This window comes from Canis lupus, chromosome 32, assembly GCF_011100685.1.
Source record: "Canis lupus familiaris isolate Mischka breed German Shepherd chromosome 32, alternate assembly UU_Cfam_GSD_1.0, whole genome shotgun sequence".
In the NCBI taxonomy this organism is placed as follows: Eukaryota; Metazoa; Chordata; class Mammalia; order Carnivora; family Canidae; genus Canis; species Canis lupus.
The window spans coordinates 31429950-31443621 of NC_049253.1; the positions used below are offsets into that span (position 1 = coordinate 31429950).

The following is a 13672-nucleotide window of genomic DNA, read 5'->3' on the forward strand; positions in this document are numbered from 1 at the left end:
AAATATTTTAAATTATAGATAGCAAAAAAAAAAAAAAAAAAAAAAAACTTTTTTTAGTCAAGTTATGTACATTTACATATATTATCATTTAAAGTACCTTAAATGTGATATTTTTCATCCTTTTAAATCTGATAAAAGAATGGTAGTATCTGGCACTTAGTAACTATTACATATGCTTAATGAATTAATGCAGTTTGAATAGATAGAATATTCATAAATAGTGCCTTAAAATCTTAGCTTTCTCCTGTTAACCTTCACCTTGATTAGGAAAACCTTTGTAAGAAGAATATATTTAACTTTGGCATCTTCCCTTTTTTTATTTTTTAAAGTTCTATTTTAATTTCAGCTAACATATTAGTTTCAGGTGTGTAATATCGTGATTCCCCACTTCAGTACATCACCCAGCGCTGACCTTTCCTTTTTCCTATTTGTTAGACAGCTGTAACTTTCTAGCCACACCGAAATAAAATCTGTAAACACTGATTTTGGCCTTACTTTTGGTAGCTGATGGAAACATACATCTTTTTGAAAGGTTGTATTATATCAGCTGTATTAGTGGTAAAAGTGAATAGTAAGAAATAATAAATTATTAAAACAAAACCTAATCAAGAAAAAAAAAAAGGTAAGCTTATAGCTTTTGTTCTTTGAACCTTTCATCTTTTTTTTTCTAGGGGACTCAAGAAATAATAGTTCAATTGAAGACCAAAAACATCTGGCTTTGTTGGTTATGGAGACCTTGACAGTGCTGCTCCAAGGATCAAACACAAATGCAGGTGACTACACAGGCTACTCACAAATTCTTTGGGAGAGCATTATGTCTGGTTTTGTCTTCTCTAATGACTCTTGCTTCTGAGATGTTCTTGTCACTTACAGAAAAAACTGTTGATTCAGTGATGGTACTGTCATATCTAGAAATACAATACTTTTGACCTTTATAAGTTTATTTACAAAATATATAACATTATTTTATTATTTCATAATATGTTCTTATATTTTATTGCTTTTTGTAGTGTGCCTTGTTTTTGAAGTTGTCTTTTTCTATTTTTAGATTTACATAATATAGACTTCTGGTCGAATGACTTTACTTAAATATTTTCTAAAATATCTGCTTCCTTTGGTGATTTTCTTAATTTTTAGTAATTCAGGTTAGAGTATTACACTTTAAGGAATTATTGAAAAATTATTCTGTATTAAAACTTGCCTCTCCCAGGTAAATTGGATTTATTAAATCTTTATCTTTTGTTTCAACTTCTCTTCAGTCCTTTTCTGTCATTAACAGACAGTCCATTTGTATTTATAAAATATCACCCTTGCTCTTAAAAAAAGGATCACTTGACATTTTAGCTAACATCAGAAACATCTCAGGCAACAATGTCAATATAATTTGAGAAGAGTAAGTAATGGGGAGGTGAATTGAGATGAGTAGCCTGGGCTCACATCATATAGAACCTTTTAGGCCCTGCCAAGGAACATAAATTGTATTTTAAGTGTTACAGGAAGCCACAAATGAATGAAAGAATGAACAAACGAAAAAATGAACTAGTGAACAAATGCATTGCCTGTTTGCCTAAATGCAAAGGAACTCAGTATTCAACATATTTAAAATCTATTGTGTGTCCTAGGCACCATGCTAGATGTTAGAGAAACAGAGATCATTCTTGCCCTGAAGGAATTATAACCTAATGGAAAAGATGTCAACATGTAATTATATATCATTACTTAAATATAGTTTTGGCAAATGCCAAGACAGAATTGAATGAATTTAGTAGGTCGTTTAAATAATAAGTATGGTGAAGTTTAATGGGTATGCTGTTAACATTTTGACTGTGGTATAAAGCATAATCTCCTCATTTCCAGTAACTAAGCTAGGTTTAGTTGACTTCGAAGGATTTATCCTTAGAAGGATAAATTCTTGTACTATCAAGAATTTCTTTGGCAGATTATCTTTTGATGACATGACATGGTATTATTCAAGAGGGACTGGATAGTTCTATTGGACTATTGGAGGAGAGTGGAGAGCTTACTCTGTGTGACTACAAGTCACTTAACACATCTCCCAGAGTGCCATACGTTTTCACAAAGTTCTTTTCTTATTGACTATCTTTCCTTATTAAGAAAGATGTTACTTAAGTGTGTGATCTTGGGCACTTGGACAATGCTTTGCTCATGGTAAGTGTTCAGAAAATATTAGCCATTATGATTATGTAATGGGCACTAACTGGCCACAGTTAGTAAGTACACATGGCTTTCCATGTGCTAAATCTCAGCACAGGACTTACACTCATTTGAGAATCATATAATTCTTAAAGTTTGCAAATAAAAAGTCATTACATAGGACAGTAGCCACTATAGCAAAATGCACTGACATCTTTTCACTCAGGAAATATTTATTGAAATACAGCCTAGAAGGGGATCCCTGGGTGGCTCAGCAGTTTCGCACCTGCCTTTGGCCCGGGGCGCGATCCTGGAGTCCCAGGATCGAGTCCCGCATCGGGCTCCCGGCATGGAGCCTGCTTCTCCTTCTGCCTGTGTCTCTGCCTGTCTCTCTCTCTCTCTCTCTCTATCATAAATAAATAAAAATAAATCTTTAAAAATAAAAGAAAGAAAGAAATACAGCCTAGAAGAAAATCCTAAGTTTAATGGGGGACCAAATATACAAACATATAACACTAAACTGTTTGATATAGACTATTGTAATAGTGACATATACAGGGTACTCTAAAAGTCTAAAGCTTTAAAGTTGGTCCATGTAGGCATCAGTCCTGCTCTGTCATTTGTTAGCTGGATGACCTTGGCCATGTTACCAAACTTCTCTGTGTCTCATTTCCTCATCTGTACAGTACAGCATGAAGATTAAATAAGTCAGTCTATGAAAGTCTTTGGAGTGGTACAGGGACTGATGCTTTTTATTATAGAGTTTGTCTTTTTGTTTGTTTGTTTGTGTTCTCTATTTCACCAAAAAGTTTAGTTCCTTATAATTTTTCTCATTTAAGAATATTTATTCCACTCCTTTTTTGCTACTACTTTGGATGCCTATTCAGTTTAACCTCATTTATGGGTTGTTGTTCACCTGAAAGCTTTTTACATAATTTAATTTTCAATATTGTTAAACTAAAAGCCTTTACATAAAAATATTGAATCTCTTAGTACCTACCTGTGAAATTTCTGAATGTTCTAGATTTGTAGAATTTGAACATGGTGGACATATTAGGGCATTAATCTTTCATTAAGGAAATCAAGAGAGAATTTGTTTATGCCTTTGCCGACATCCTACAGTGCAGTTTTGTGTGCTGATTTAAAAGGTGAAATGCCTGGGTGGGTTTTATTTACATTCTTTTCAGTTATCCTTTCTACAAGAAGATAAAATTTTATTCCATCTGAATTGTCTTAGAATGTTTTAAGTTAACCCATGTTGTTCTTTTTTCTCTTTCAAGGAATTTTCCGAGAATTTGGAGGTGCGAGATGTGCACATAATATAGTGAAGTACCCACAGTGCCGGCAGCATGCCCTGATGATTATCCAGCAGTTGGTGCTTTCTCCAAATGGGGAGGATGACATGGGCACTCTCCTGGGCTTAATGCATTCAGCCCCACCAACAGAATTGCAGTTGAAGACTGACATTTTAAGGGTAAATTTAATAAGTGTGTTGTTACTACTCTCGTACCATTAAAATACGTGGTTATTTTTAAATGACTTAAAATTATCATAAGCTATTCTTGTAGTTTTTCTTCAAGTCTAAGATTATGTCAAAATCATAATAGTAAAAGAAAAGCTAGTGTCTTTTCCAGTCTCCAAAGCCCTCAAGGGAGCCGTTTCCTTCCCCTCTGATATCCACCCCTTGCCCCCTTGCCCCATCCTTGGCACAGATATCACAGCAAATATAGCTGCTTTCTAGAATCTCATATTTTGTTTTATTAACTTTTGCTTTTTTCAGTGATTTTCTCATCAGTAAGAAGTTTTTATTCTTTATACTATTGTATATTTCATCCTGTTTTGATTGTGTATAATAATTTTGAATATACATTTTATTTTAAAACATAATCTGACCACAACTTATCTCACAGATGAGAAGGAAGTCTATAGCCTATCAATATTAGGGAATACTTGTATATTTGAAAGTATTGTTCAGGAAAACAAAAAAACAAGTGCCTTCCAGAGATTTTAAGGTGCCAGCTTTTTTAACATACATTTTCCTTCTTTCTTGATTAAAAATACCTTTTTAATTGGATTTGTAAAACATTGTTAGATAAAGCCAACAAGAGGTAATGAGCTGACCTGTAATATTAACTCATTGTTATTCTGTAATGGTAATAACTGACTCTCCGACTGGAGGAGGGCAGGAGAGAGGTCCTCATGTGTTGTATTTACTGATTTCCATGGTGTAAATACTGCCACTATGACCTATTTCAGGCAGCTAATGTGTTTCTGGATGTGGTTTGGAAAGAGATGGATGATAGCACCCTGTTATGTAGTATCTTAAGAGTATAGGTAATAGTAAAATACATAAAATAACTTGGAAGTGATGAGTTTCTGTATTTACTGTTTTTGTTTTTTACATAATTTATTTAGTTGTAGATTTATAGAACTTAATTTTTAATCATGCCGTGTTTTAACAACTGGCACATAAAATTCCAAAAATATAACATCGGATTCAGAATTTCAACCCAAGCATTCTAATTCAAGCCCTTGCATTTAATCTCCAGGCTAGGTGATAAAATGTTTAAAAAGAAGAAAAAAGTTGATATTGAAAGTATAAATACAGTTTATTAAATTTGACAAGATAGGGAAACTGTACTATTAAATCCTATTAAAATGAAAATTATTGGCAGAATAATGGAAGGAATGCATTGGAGTTTAGATTTTTATTTATACAGATTGCATATTTTTTTTTAAAAAATAAGGCATTCTATGTATAATATCTCAATTTCTGAAGCACTATATTTCAAAAGGGTAATTATATTTATTAATATTTGGCCTTTCCCTTCATCATGTACCATTAGTAATATGAGGTATTTTAATAAAATGGCCTTTTCAAATGTAATGATTGGGGACATTACACATGATGTCTTAAGTAACATTAGATACCATGTTGTTCCAGTAGCTGAAACAGAAGGAAAAGAAGCGCATGTGTCAGCAAAAAATTCAGGTTGCTGTTTGGGGCAGTAGTGTTGTAGTTAAGTGCACAAGTAGGTACATCATTGTACATCATATCTTCCCATTGCCATTGTGTAAGTCGTACAATCTTTGGCAAGTTAATTAACCATGTTGAACTGCGTTTAACTATCATGTGGGGGTAATACATAGGATTATGGAGAGATTTAACTAAGCTGATACATAATTTGAAGAAGTACCTTATCCAAAGTAAGGGCCCATACAATGTTAGGTAATTCTATAATGTGTTATTTTTAATAATAAACTAAGTTAAAAGTATGATAGTTCAGAAAATAACTGATAGTTCTGAAAGACTGTTTTACTTGTTTGACCTTCAGGTTTTATTTCATAGGACTTCTAGCTATTCTGGGCAAGAACATGCCTTCAGCCATCAGATTATATTGACTTTGCAAGAGAGAATGCCTATAAGTCCCCTGAAGATACTCCTCTTTCCAAAGCATCAGGATATGGTTGTTTTGTATGAATTCAAATACTTTTAGGTCTTGGCTGCCCTGACTTCTGATCTTTCCTAGAATAAATCAGTTTGTATACATACACAGTCATAAGTGTTCATAGTAGTATAAAAATTATACTAGAATATTTATTTTACTCATTTAATATAATTGCTTTGTAAAAATCACTGAATTCATTGATATCCATCAAAGACAAAGGAAAAGCTTTTCCATCAGCTTTTGGGTATAGCCTTAATCTGCCAAGAAGTATGTGGCAGTGTTTCCTAACACTGATCTTCTGCCTCTAATGTGACATCTTTTAATTGAAGTATAAATTAATATACGGTGTTATTAGTTTCAAATGTATAGTATAATTATTCAGTTATATACATTTCTCAATTTTCATCATGATAAGTGTACTCTTAATCTCTGTCACCTGTCTCACCCATCCCCTCATCCATTCCCCCTTGACAACCACCAGTTTGTTCTATTGGACTCTGTTTGTCTCCTTTTTTTTCTTGTTTTTCTTTTTTTGTTTGTTTTGTTTTTTAAATTCCATGCATAAGTGACAGCATTTGTATTTCTGTAACCTATTTCACTAACATTATGCCCTCTATATCCATCCATGTTGTTGCAATTGAAAAAATCTAGTTCTTTTTTATGACTAAGTAATATTCCATTATATATACACATATTTTATTTATCCATTCGCCTATAGACAGGCACTTGGATTGCTTCCGTATCTTGACTATTGTAATTAATGCTTCAATAAGCAGGGGTGCATGCATCTTTTTGAATTAGAGTTTCTGTTTTCTTTTCATAAATATCCAGGAGTGGAATTATTGGATCATATGGTAGTTCTATTTTTAATTTTTTGAAAAAAAAAATTTTTTTTGAAGATCTCCATACTGTTTTCTACAGTGGCTATACCAATTTGCATGCCTACCAAGAGTGCACAAAGGGTTTCCTTTTTCTTCACATCCTTGCCAACAGTTGTTTTTTGTGTTTTTGATTTTAGCCATTCTGACAGGTGTGAGATGATATTTTATTATTGTTTTGATTGGTATTTCCCTGGATAAGTGATGTGGAGTATTTCACGTGTCTGTTGGCCATCTGTATATCTTCTTTGGAAAACTGCTTATGTCTCCTGCCCATTTTTAAATTGTATTTTTGTATTTTTTTGGGGGGGGTATTGAATATGTAACTTCTTTATGTATTTTGGATGTTAACCTCTTATCTGATAAGTCATTTTCAAATATCTCCTCCCATTCAGTAGGCTGTCTTTTTGCTGTGCAAAAGTTTTTACTTTGGTATAGTTCCCATGGTTTAATTTTACTTTTGTTTCCCTTGCCTCAAGAGACATATCTAGAAAAATATTTATATAGCTCATGTCAAAGAAATTACTGTGTTTTGTTTTTTGTTTTTTTCAGGAGTTTTATGGTTTCATGTCTCAAAATTAGGTCTTTAATCTATTTTGAGTTTATTTTTGTGTATGATGTAAGAAACCAGTCCAGTTAAATCTTTCCAGTGTTAGCTGTCCATTTTTCCCAGCAGCATTGTGGACATTGTCCATTTTCCCCATTGTATATTCTTGTCTCCTTTGTCATAGATTAATTGACCATATAAGCATGGATTTATTTCTGGGCTGTCTGTTCTGTTCCATTGATCTATATGACTATTTTTGTGTAATGTGTCATTTTTTAATTACTAAAATATCTGATATGCTTCATAGGGCTGCTTAATGGGGAAATTACAGAAACATTCCTTTCAGATACTCATAGAAATGATATTCTCCCTTAACATTCATGTACATTGTTTTAATTTGAATTATAAGGGAAACCCTTTGTTTTCTCATCCCCTGTAGGCCCTCCTGTCAGTCCTTCGAGAAAGCCATCGTTCAAGAACAGTTTTCAGGAAAGTTGGAGGATTTGTGTACATTACGTCCTTGCTTGTTGCTATGGAAAGGTCTTTGAGCTCACCACCCAAGAATGGCTGGGAGAAAGTGAACCAGAATCATGTGTTTGAACTACTCCACACTGTGTTCTGCACATTGACTGCAGCAATGCGCTATGAGCCAGCCAACTCTCATTTCTTCAAAACAGAGATTCAGTATGAGAAGTTGGCAGATGCCGTTCGATTTCTTGGCTGCTTCTCAGACCTAAGAAAAATAAGCCCCATGAATGTCTTCCCCTCAAACACACAGCCGTTTCAAAGACTTTTGGAGGAAGATGTAATCTCGATGGACACAGTGTCACCCACTTTACGGCACTGCAGTAAACTCTTTATTTATCTCTACAAAGTAGCCACAGATTCTTTTGACAGGTATGGCTTTGCTCTGAATTAAAGGGTATTCTGTATGACTTCAGCATTAAAGCTTGAATTATAAGTTAACCTGAAAGAGAATGAAAATGAATCCTTTTATTTACTTACCTGTTACTTATTTGTGAATATTACTGTTGCTCTGATGTTAAGGTTTTCAACATGAATATTTGTGTATTATTTGTAAATCTAGGGTCAGTTAGCTCTCGATACACTTAATGAAAGTTTCTATAAAGTTTACTTTCATGGTGGTATTTACTATTGTTCCCTTTTTCGTCTATTCTCAACATTAGGAATAGACTTATTGATATATATTATCAGTAGGAGAGCATGGTTATGATTATATGTATTTCCAGACAGATGATATATTTTCAGCATTCATAATTATTCTCAACATTTCATAATCCTTGTAAAAGAGTATAGATCCATAAGAGACATTGGTAGTTCAAGAGTCTGTCAGGCTTGTTTATTCATGCCTTCATTAAACAAATACTTAATGAACACCTGCTGTGTGCCATGTTATTGTGCTAGTCTTGAGGTTCAAGCACAAGACTACTTTAGACATGGCCATCCGTTAGCTTAAATACAGACACAGAAACAATTACAATATACTGTGATAAAATCTATGATGAGGGAATTCCAGACTTGGAAGGCAGATCATAGGAGTACCACTTTACCTAAATCATTTATTTTCAGTTCTTCAGGTGTTTTCTCAACTTTGAACATAATGTAAGAGTGTGCATGGTAATAATCTGTCCCAAGCATTATCACTTTAAATAATTGCTGTAGTTTTATTTCATAAAATAACTGAATTGTTTCTATATTACCCCCATATGTAACACAAGTAACTCTACTTGGCTAGAGCTTCTAATAACTTTTATATCCTTTACCGTTAGATAATCTACTTTGAAATACCTACCGAGATGTTTCTTGTTTCTTGATGATATTTCTTAGACCTTACCATTTAGATAAGAGAATACAGTGATGTAAGAAAAATTGTTTTCCCATTTTTAACATCTTGAAAATAAAAATGCACATATACTGTTAGAAGAAACATAGTATGGTGTAATATTCAAGGAATCAGCTGTTTGAAATTTTTATATTTAGATTCAACTTCTTTTCCCTTTTCTACTTATCCTAATTAGTAGACCTCATTTTTAGTTTTCTTTGTCGAAAACAGGGCTTATGGCCCTCTGTTTAACAAACATACTAAGTGTTAACATTAATAAATAAGCATCTGCCTTGAGCATGCTTTTCTGTTCCCCTCAGTGCATGTGTTGTGGTCTTGTTTCTTGTTCCTGCTGAGTATGGAAGATGTTCCTTAGTACACTTTTACTGGTATTTCTTGTGAAACTAACCAGCCGCCAACCTGGTGTTCTCTTCTAACCTCTCAAAACCGCCCTGTCTGTTTTGTGTCTGTAGTCGTGCAGAACAGATCCCTCCTTGCCTGACAAGTGAGTCTTCTCTCCCCTCTCCCTGGGGTACACCAGCTTTGTCCAGGAAAAGGTACTGATCTTATAACAGAAGTCAATCTGTATTTGTGTGGGGTTTTGGGGGTCTGTGCTTAATTATATGTTAATGTGATTGTGCTTTGTATAAAAATTTTTTGGCTATTTGATTTTTTTTTTTTAGGTTTTAGAATTACCAACTTTAAGTATATTTATGAGAATAAAATGTGTTAATGTTATGAGGATATGAGGGACATTTAGAATATTGTCATCTGATTCTATTATTTAGAGTAAAAGAGACATTTTACTTTTAGAGCAGGCTTATGTCTTATTAAAATTAATTTAGAAATGAGGACTTAGTGCCTCTTTTAAGTAGTGTACTTTTTCTTTTTACTTTAAATGTGCCAGGAATCATTCTCCAGTTTTGCTTTTACTCCAAAATGAACATCACAGACTGGCAAGGAACTGTGTGTTTTCTCAATCAGGTTTAACCAGTTGAAATGTGATGTTGTTGTGGAGACTTGTCACCGCCAACCTTTGAAAAAAATGAATAAAAAAACCTACCCTTGCTCTTGGTTTCATTGGTTCTGTGTACACATCTCTTTCTAAGCTGATCTAGTCTACCTTGTATATAAAGCTTATAAATATAAAAAACCAGCAGTTGATCGACACGAGTACAACTCAGATCCATTTAAGATTCTGTTTGCAACCGGTATTTAAAATGATCGTAGTCTGTACAGTTGGGACCAATACCGTTCCTTCTCCTTTTTCTCATAACCAAGTATAAGTCCTTCAGTCTTATGTTAATATATTCTTCTCTTGCAGTTTTCTAAAAATGAATCCTGAGGTTCAGCTGTGGTGTTGATTAATTTTATGTCTGTTCAGATTTTGAAATTTGAATATTAGTGGAGTTGTTGTATTAAAACTATTTGTAGATCCTATATTTCAATATATTCCAGTATTACTATTTCTTAGATATGTGGACTTTATATTTTCCTTTTCCTTTTATTTTAGACTGGGACTTACACCTCATTTTCTGATAGGATATCATGCAATAGTTCAGAAGAGTCTTAAACAAATTTATTTAAATGATAATTTGACAAAGGGAAGTTTTATTCCATATTATAGAGAGTTATTTAAGGGCTTAGATCAAAAACATTTTGCAACACAGCTACATGTAAGGATGCCATATCTCTGACTTAAGGGGAAACTGTCACTGAATCAATAGTCCTGGTTGAATGAATCCTTTCTGTGAGAATTCTAACTAGGCTTTCAGGTTGGTTTTACCCCAAGGAGGGTCCCAATACTGTTCATAATAATAAGGTCAATGTTGACATTTTCCAGTTGCCATTCTGGTCAGATTACATATGTTTTGCTTAGTGACAAGAATCATAAGCTAATAAAACAATGCTTTTATTTTCAAATGCAAATATGGTAACTTTTGGAATTAGAATATCTCTAGAACATCTCAACAAATTACGCCAGCATCTTTTTCTTGTGGCAAAACATGTGTTTTTAGCAAAAGGAGAAACCAACATTGTATTAGTTTTTATGGCTTGTGGAGTATTCAGACACAAGGAAACTTTGAGTTTGTGACACTTGTCTGACATGTAAAATCGGGAGATTTTTCTCTATTTTAAGAATTAGGGAAGAAAACCTGGAAACCTTATATTTCTGGAGACATAAAGGTTCCTTCCTGGGTATATCCATAATTCAGTATTCATTAAATCTGGAATTTGGAAATAATTTTGGAAGGCCTGTGACTAAAATATGCAAGTAGAATTGGTTTTTTTCTCCAAACTGAGTTATTTTTTTATGTGTAATGAAAAACAGTTTTTTTTTTTAATTTTTTATTTATTTATGATAGTCACAGAGAGAGAGAGAGAGGCAGAGACACAGGCAGAGGTAGAAGCAGGCTCCATGCACCGGGAGCCCGATGTGGGATTCGATCCCGGGTCTCCAGGATCGCGCCCTGGGCCAAAGGCAGGCGCCAAACCGCTGCGCCACCCAAGGATCCCTGAAAAACAGTTTTTATGAAATTTCTTAATGGTTGAGAATTTCTATTACATTATAATTATATTTTCTGGATGGGCCAAAATATTTCATAGAATAAAAGAAGCAACATAGGAAGAAGATACCTATTGGTAATAAGTATTTAGAAATCTATCCTAGTAAGTTTAGAAATTAAATATTTCTGAACAAAAACAGCAAAACAAACAAACAAAAAAACCATAAAAAAACCCAGATTTGAAAAAGTGTGTAGGTGGAGGACATACTGACTTTAAATAAACTAGGAGAGCCCACATGCTTTTTTTTTTTAAGTGAAGCTGAATACTTTCCTAGAATCTCTGTTAAAAAGAGAATGGTACTTTAAAAAAAAAAAAAAAAAAAGACAGTGCCAAATCTTTGCTACAAAATCACTGACTTAAAGCATCTGTTTCCCAAGCTGCTCTTGTGCCAGAGAGCTGAAACTGCACTGCTCTCAGTGACAGAGCTCAGCATTAGACAAATTATGCTGAAACCAATTCATTGGAACAAAGAGCTCCCATAGGCTGAAGCCACAAGCATCTGTTTTCTAGTGCCAGGATACAAAATGTGCAAAACTCATGAATTGTAGAAGAATAGTATGAAATGGAAAGTGGAGATCATTGATGAGAAGAAATATGGTATGTTCAGGATATAGCTAGGCTTTCTACCTCATAGAAGCTTATTATGTAAAATACGCCCTCTAAGTTTTTAAAAATCCTGAGGAGTATTTTCAGTGGTAAGTGGGTAAAACAAAAGAATGGGACTGTAGTTCCAAATAAGCTAAAGGAGAACTTCCTTGATGTTTAACATTATTTCTTGTCAGGTAGCCAAGATTCTTAGCCAACCCTTACTGGTTGACCCAGGTATAGAGTGGGCCACTTAGATCTTGTTAGTCCTTGATTATGTTACCCATGGTTTGAGGAAAGGTTACAAACACATAGGAAATTTCAAAAGAAAATCTTATCAAGGAGTGCCTGGGTGTCTCAGTCAGTTAAGCACCCAGCTCTTGATTTCAGCTCAGGTCATGATCTCAGGGTTGTGGGATCAAGCTCCCTCTCTGGCCCATGCTAGAGTTTCTCTTTCTCCCTCTGCCCCTCCATCCCCCACCCTCAAAAAAAAGAACGAAAAAGAGAAAATAGAAAATCTTATCAAGGGGGGATTTGATTTAATTTATACCCTCATCACATTTTATCAGAACTTTTGCCTTACCTAAAGTTTTGTTAATCATCATTGTGATTTTACGTGTTTGTTGTATCTTTTGATACAGGTGTCATTTCTTTTCTTCTAGTTTTATTGAAACATAATTGACATACAGTCTTGGATAAGTTAAGTTATACAGCATAATGACTTGCCTTACATAGTTTGTAAAATGATTACCACAATAAGTTTAGTTTAGTTAATATCACCATCTCGAGGCATCTGTGTTGGTTAATTGTCCGACTTGATTTTGGCTCAGGTCATGATCTCAGGGCCATGGGATCAAGCCTATGTACATGCTTAGCACAGTCTGTTTGAGATTCTCTCCCTTTTTGCCCCTCCCCCCTTGTTGCTTGTGCATGTATGTTCTCTCTCTCTCAAAAAAAAAAAATCCATAATCTCATACAGATACAAGAAAAAAAATGTTTTCCTTGTGATGAAAACTTTTAGGATCTACTCTCTTAGCAACTTTCAAATATACCAGAGAGAATGTTAACTTTAGTCATCCTGTGCCCTTCTTTAATGAAACAATTCAGATAACAAATGGTAAAGACATGTCATAGCCTAGAAGAATTCATACTTAAATTGTTTATACATGACTCATTAAGAATTGGTAATATGACTGTATTACGTCCCAACCTTAAAGTGTTTTGTAGCCCAACCATGAATTACAGAAGTTTTTGCTTGTCTGTGGATAAAGGTTATATAAGAGATGAAGTTGAACAGAGAATTTGATTGGACTTTGATGTTAAATTACCCTTCTTTCTTTTTTACAGGCATGCGTATCATTCTGTTTCAACTCCCCCTGTTTACCCTCCTAAAAACATTGTTGACCTGAAACTACATGTGGCAACTACATCTCTCCAGAGTTCTGATGCCGTCATCATCCATCCTGGAGCCATGCTTGCCATGCTGGACCTCCTGGCCTCTGTTGGGTCAGTGACACAGCCAGAAGTAAGCTTGGATATGTTAGCTCCTTTCCACCTTTAATAAGTGAAAGGACGTGAATGTGACTGTATAAGCAAGGCAGTGGCCAAAAATGACAGACGGTTGGGGAACCATTCTATATCATATACT

The 13672-nt window shown here is 34.2% G+C and overlaps 1 protein-coding gene across 8 annotated transcripts in view; it reads left to right on the plus strand.

Annotated features, from left to right (window-relative positions):
- WDFY3 (WD repeat and FYVE domain containing 3) overlaps nucleotides 1–13672 on the plus strand; it is a 234046-nt gene that overhangs the window by 97690 nt on the left and 122684 nt on the right. For 7 of the 8 annotated variants that reach the window (XM_038582230.1, XM_038582234.1, XM_038582232.1 and 4 more), the window contains 5 exons: nucleotides 672–773; nucleotides 3435–3628; nucleotides 7468–7925; nucleotides 9345–9428; nucleotides 13372–13549. In XM_038582230.1, coding sequence (XP_038438158.1) covers nucleotides 672–773; nucleotides 3435–3628; nucleotides 7468–7925; nucleotides 9345–9428; nucleotides 13372–13549 — 1016 coding nt within the window. The remainder of the gene's footprint in view (nucleotides 1–671; nucleotides 774–3434; nucleotides 3629–7467; nucleotides 7926–9344; nucleotides 9429–13371; nucleotides 13550–13672) is intronic. The other variant, XM_038582235.1, reaches the window with a different exon arrangement.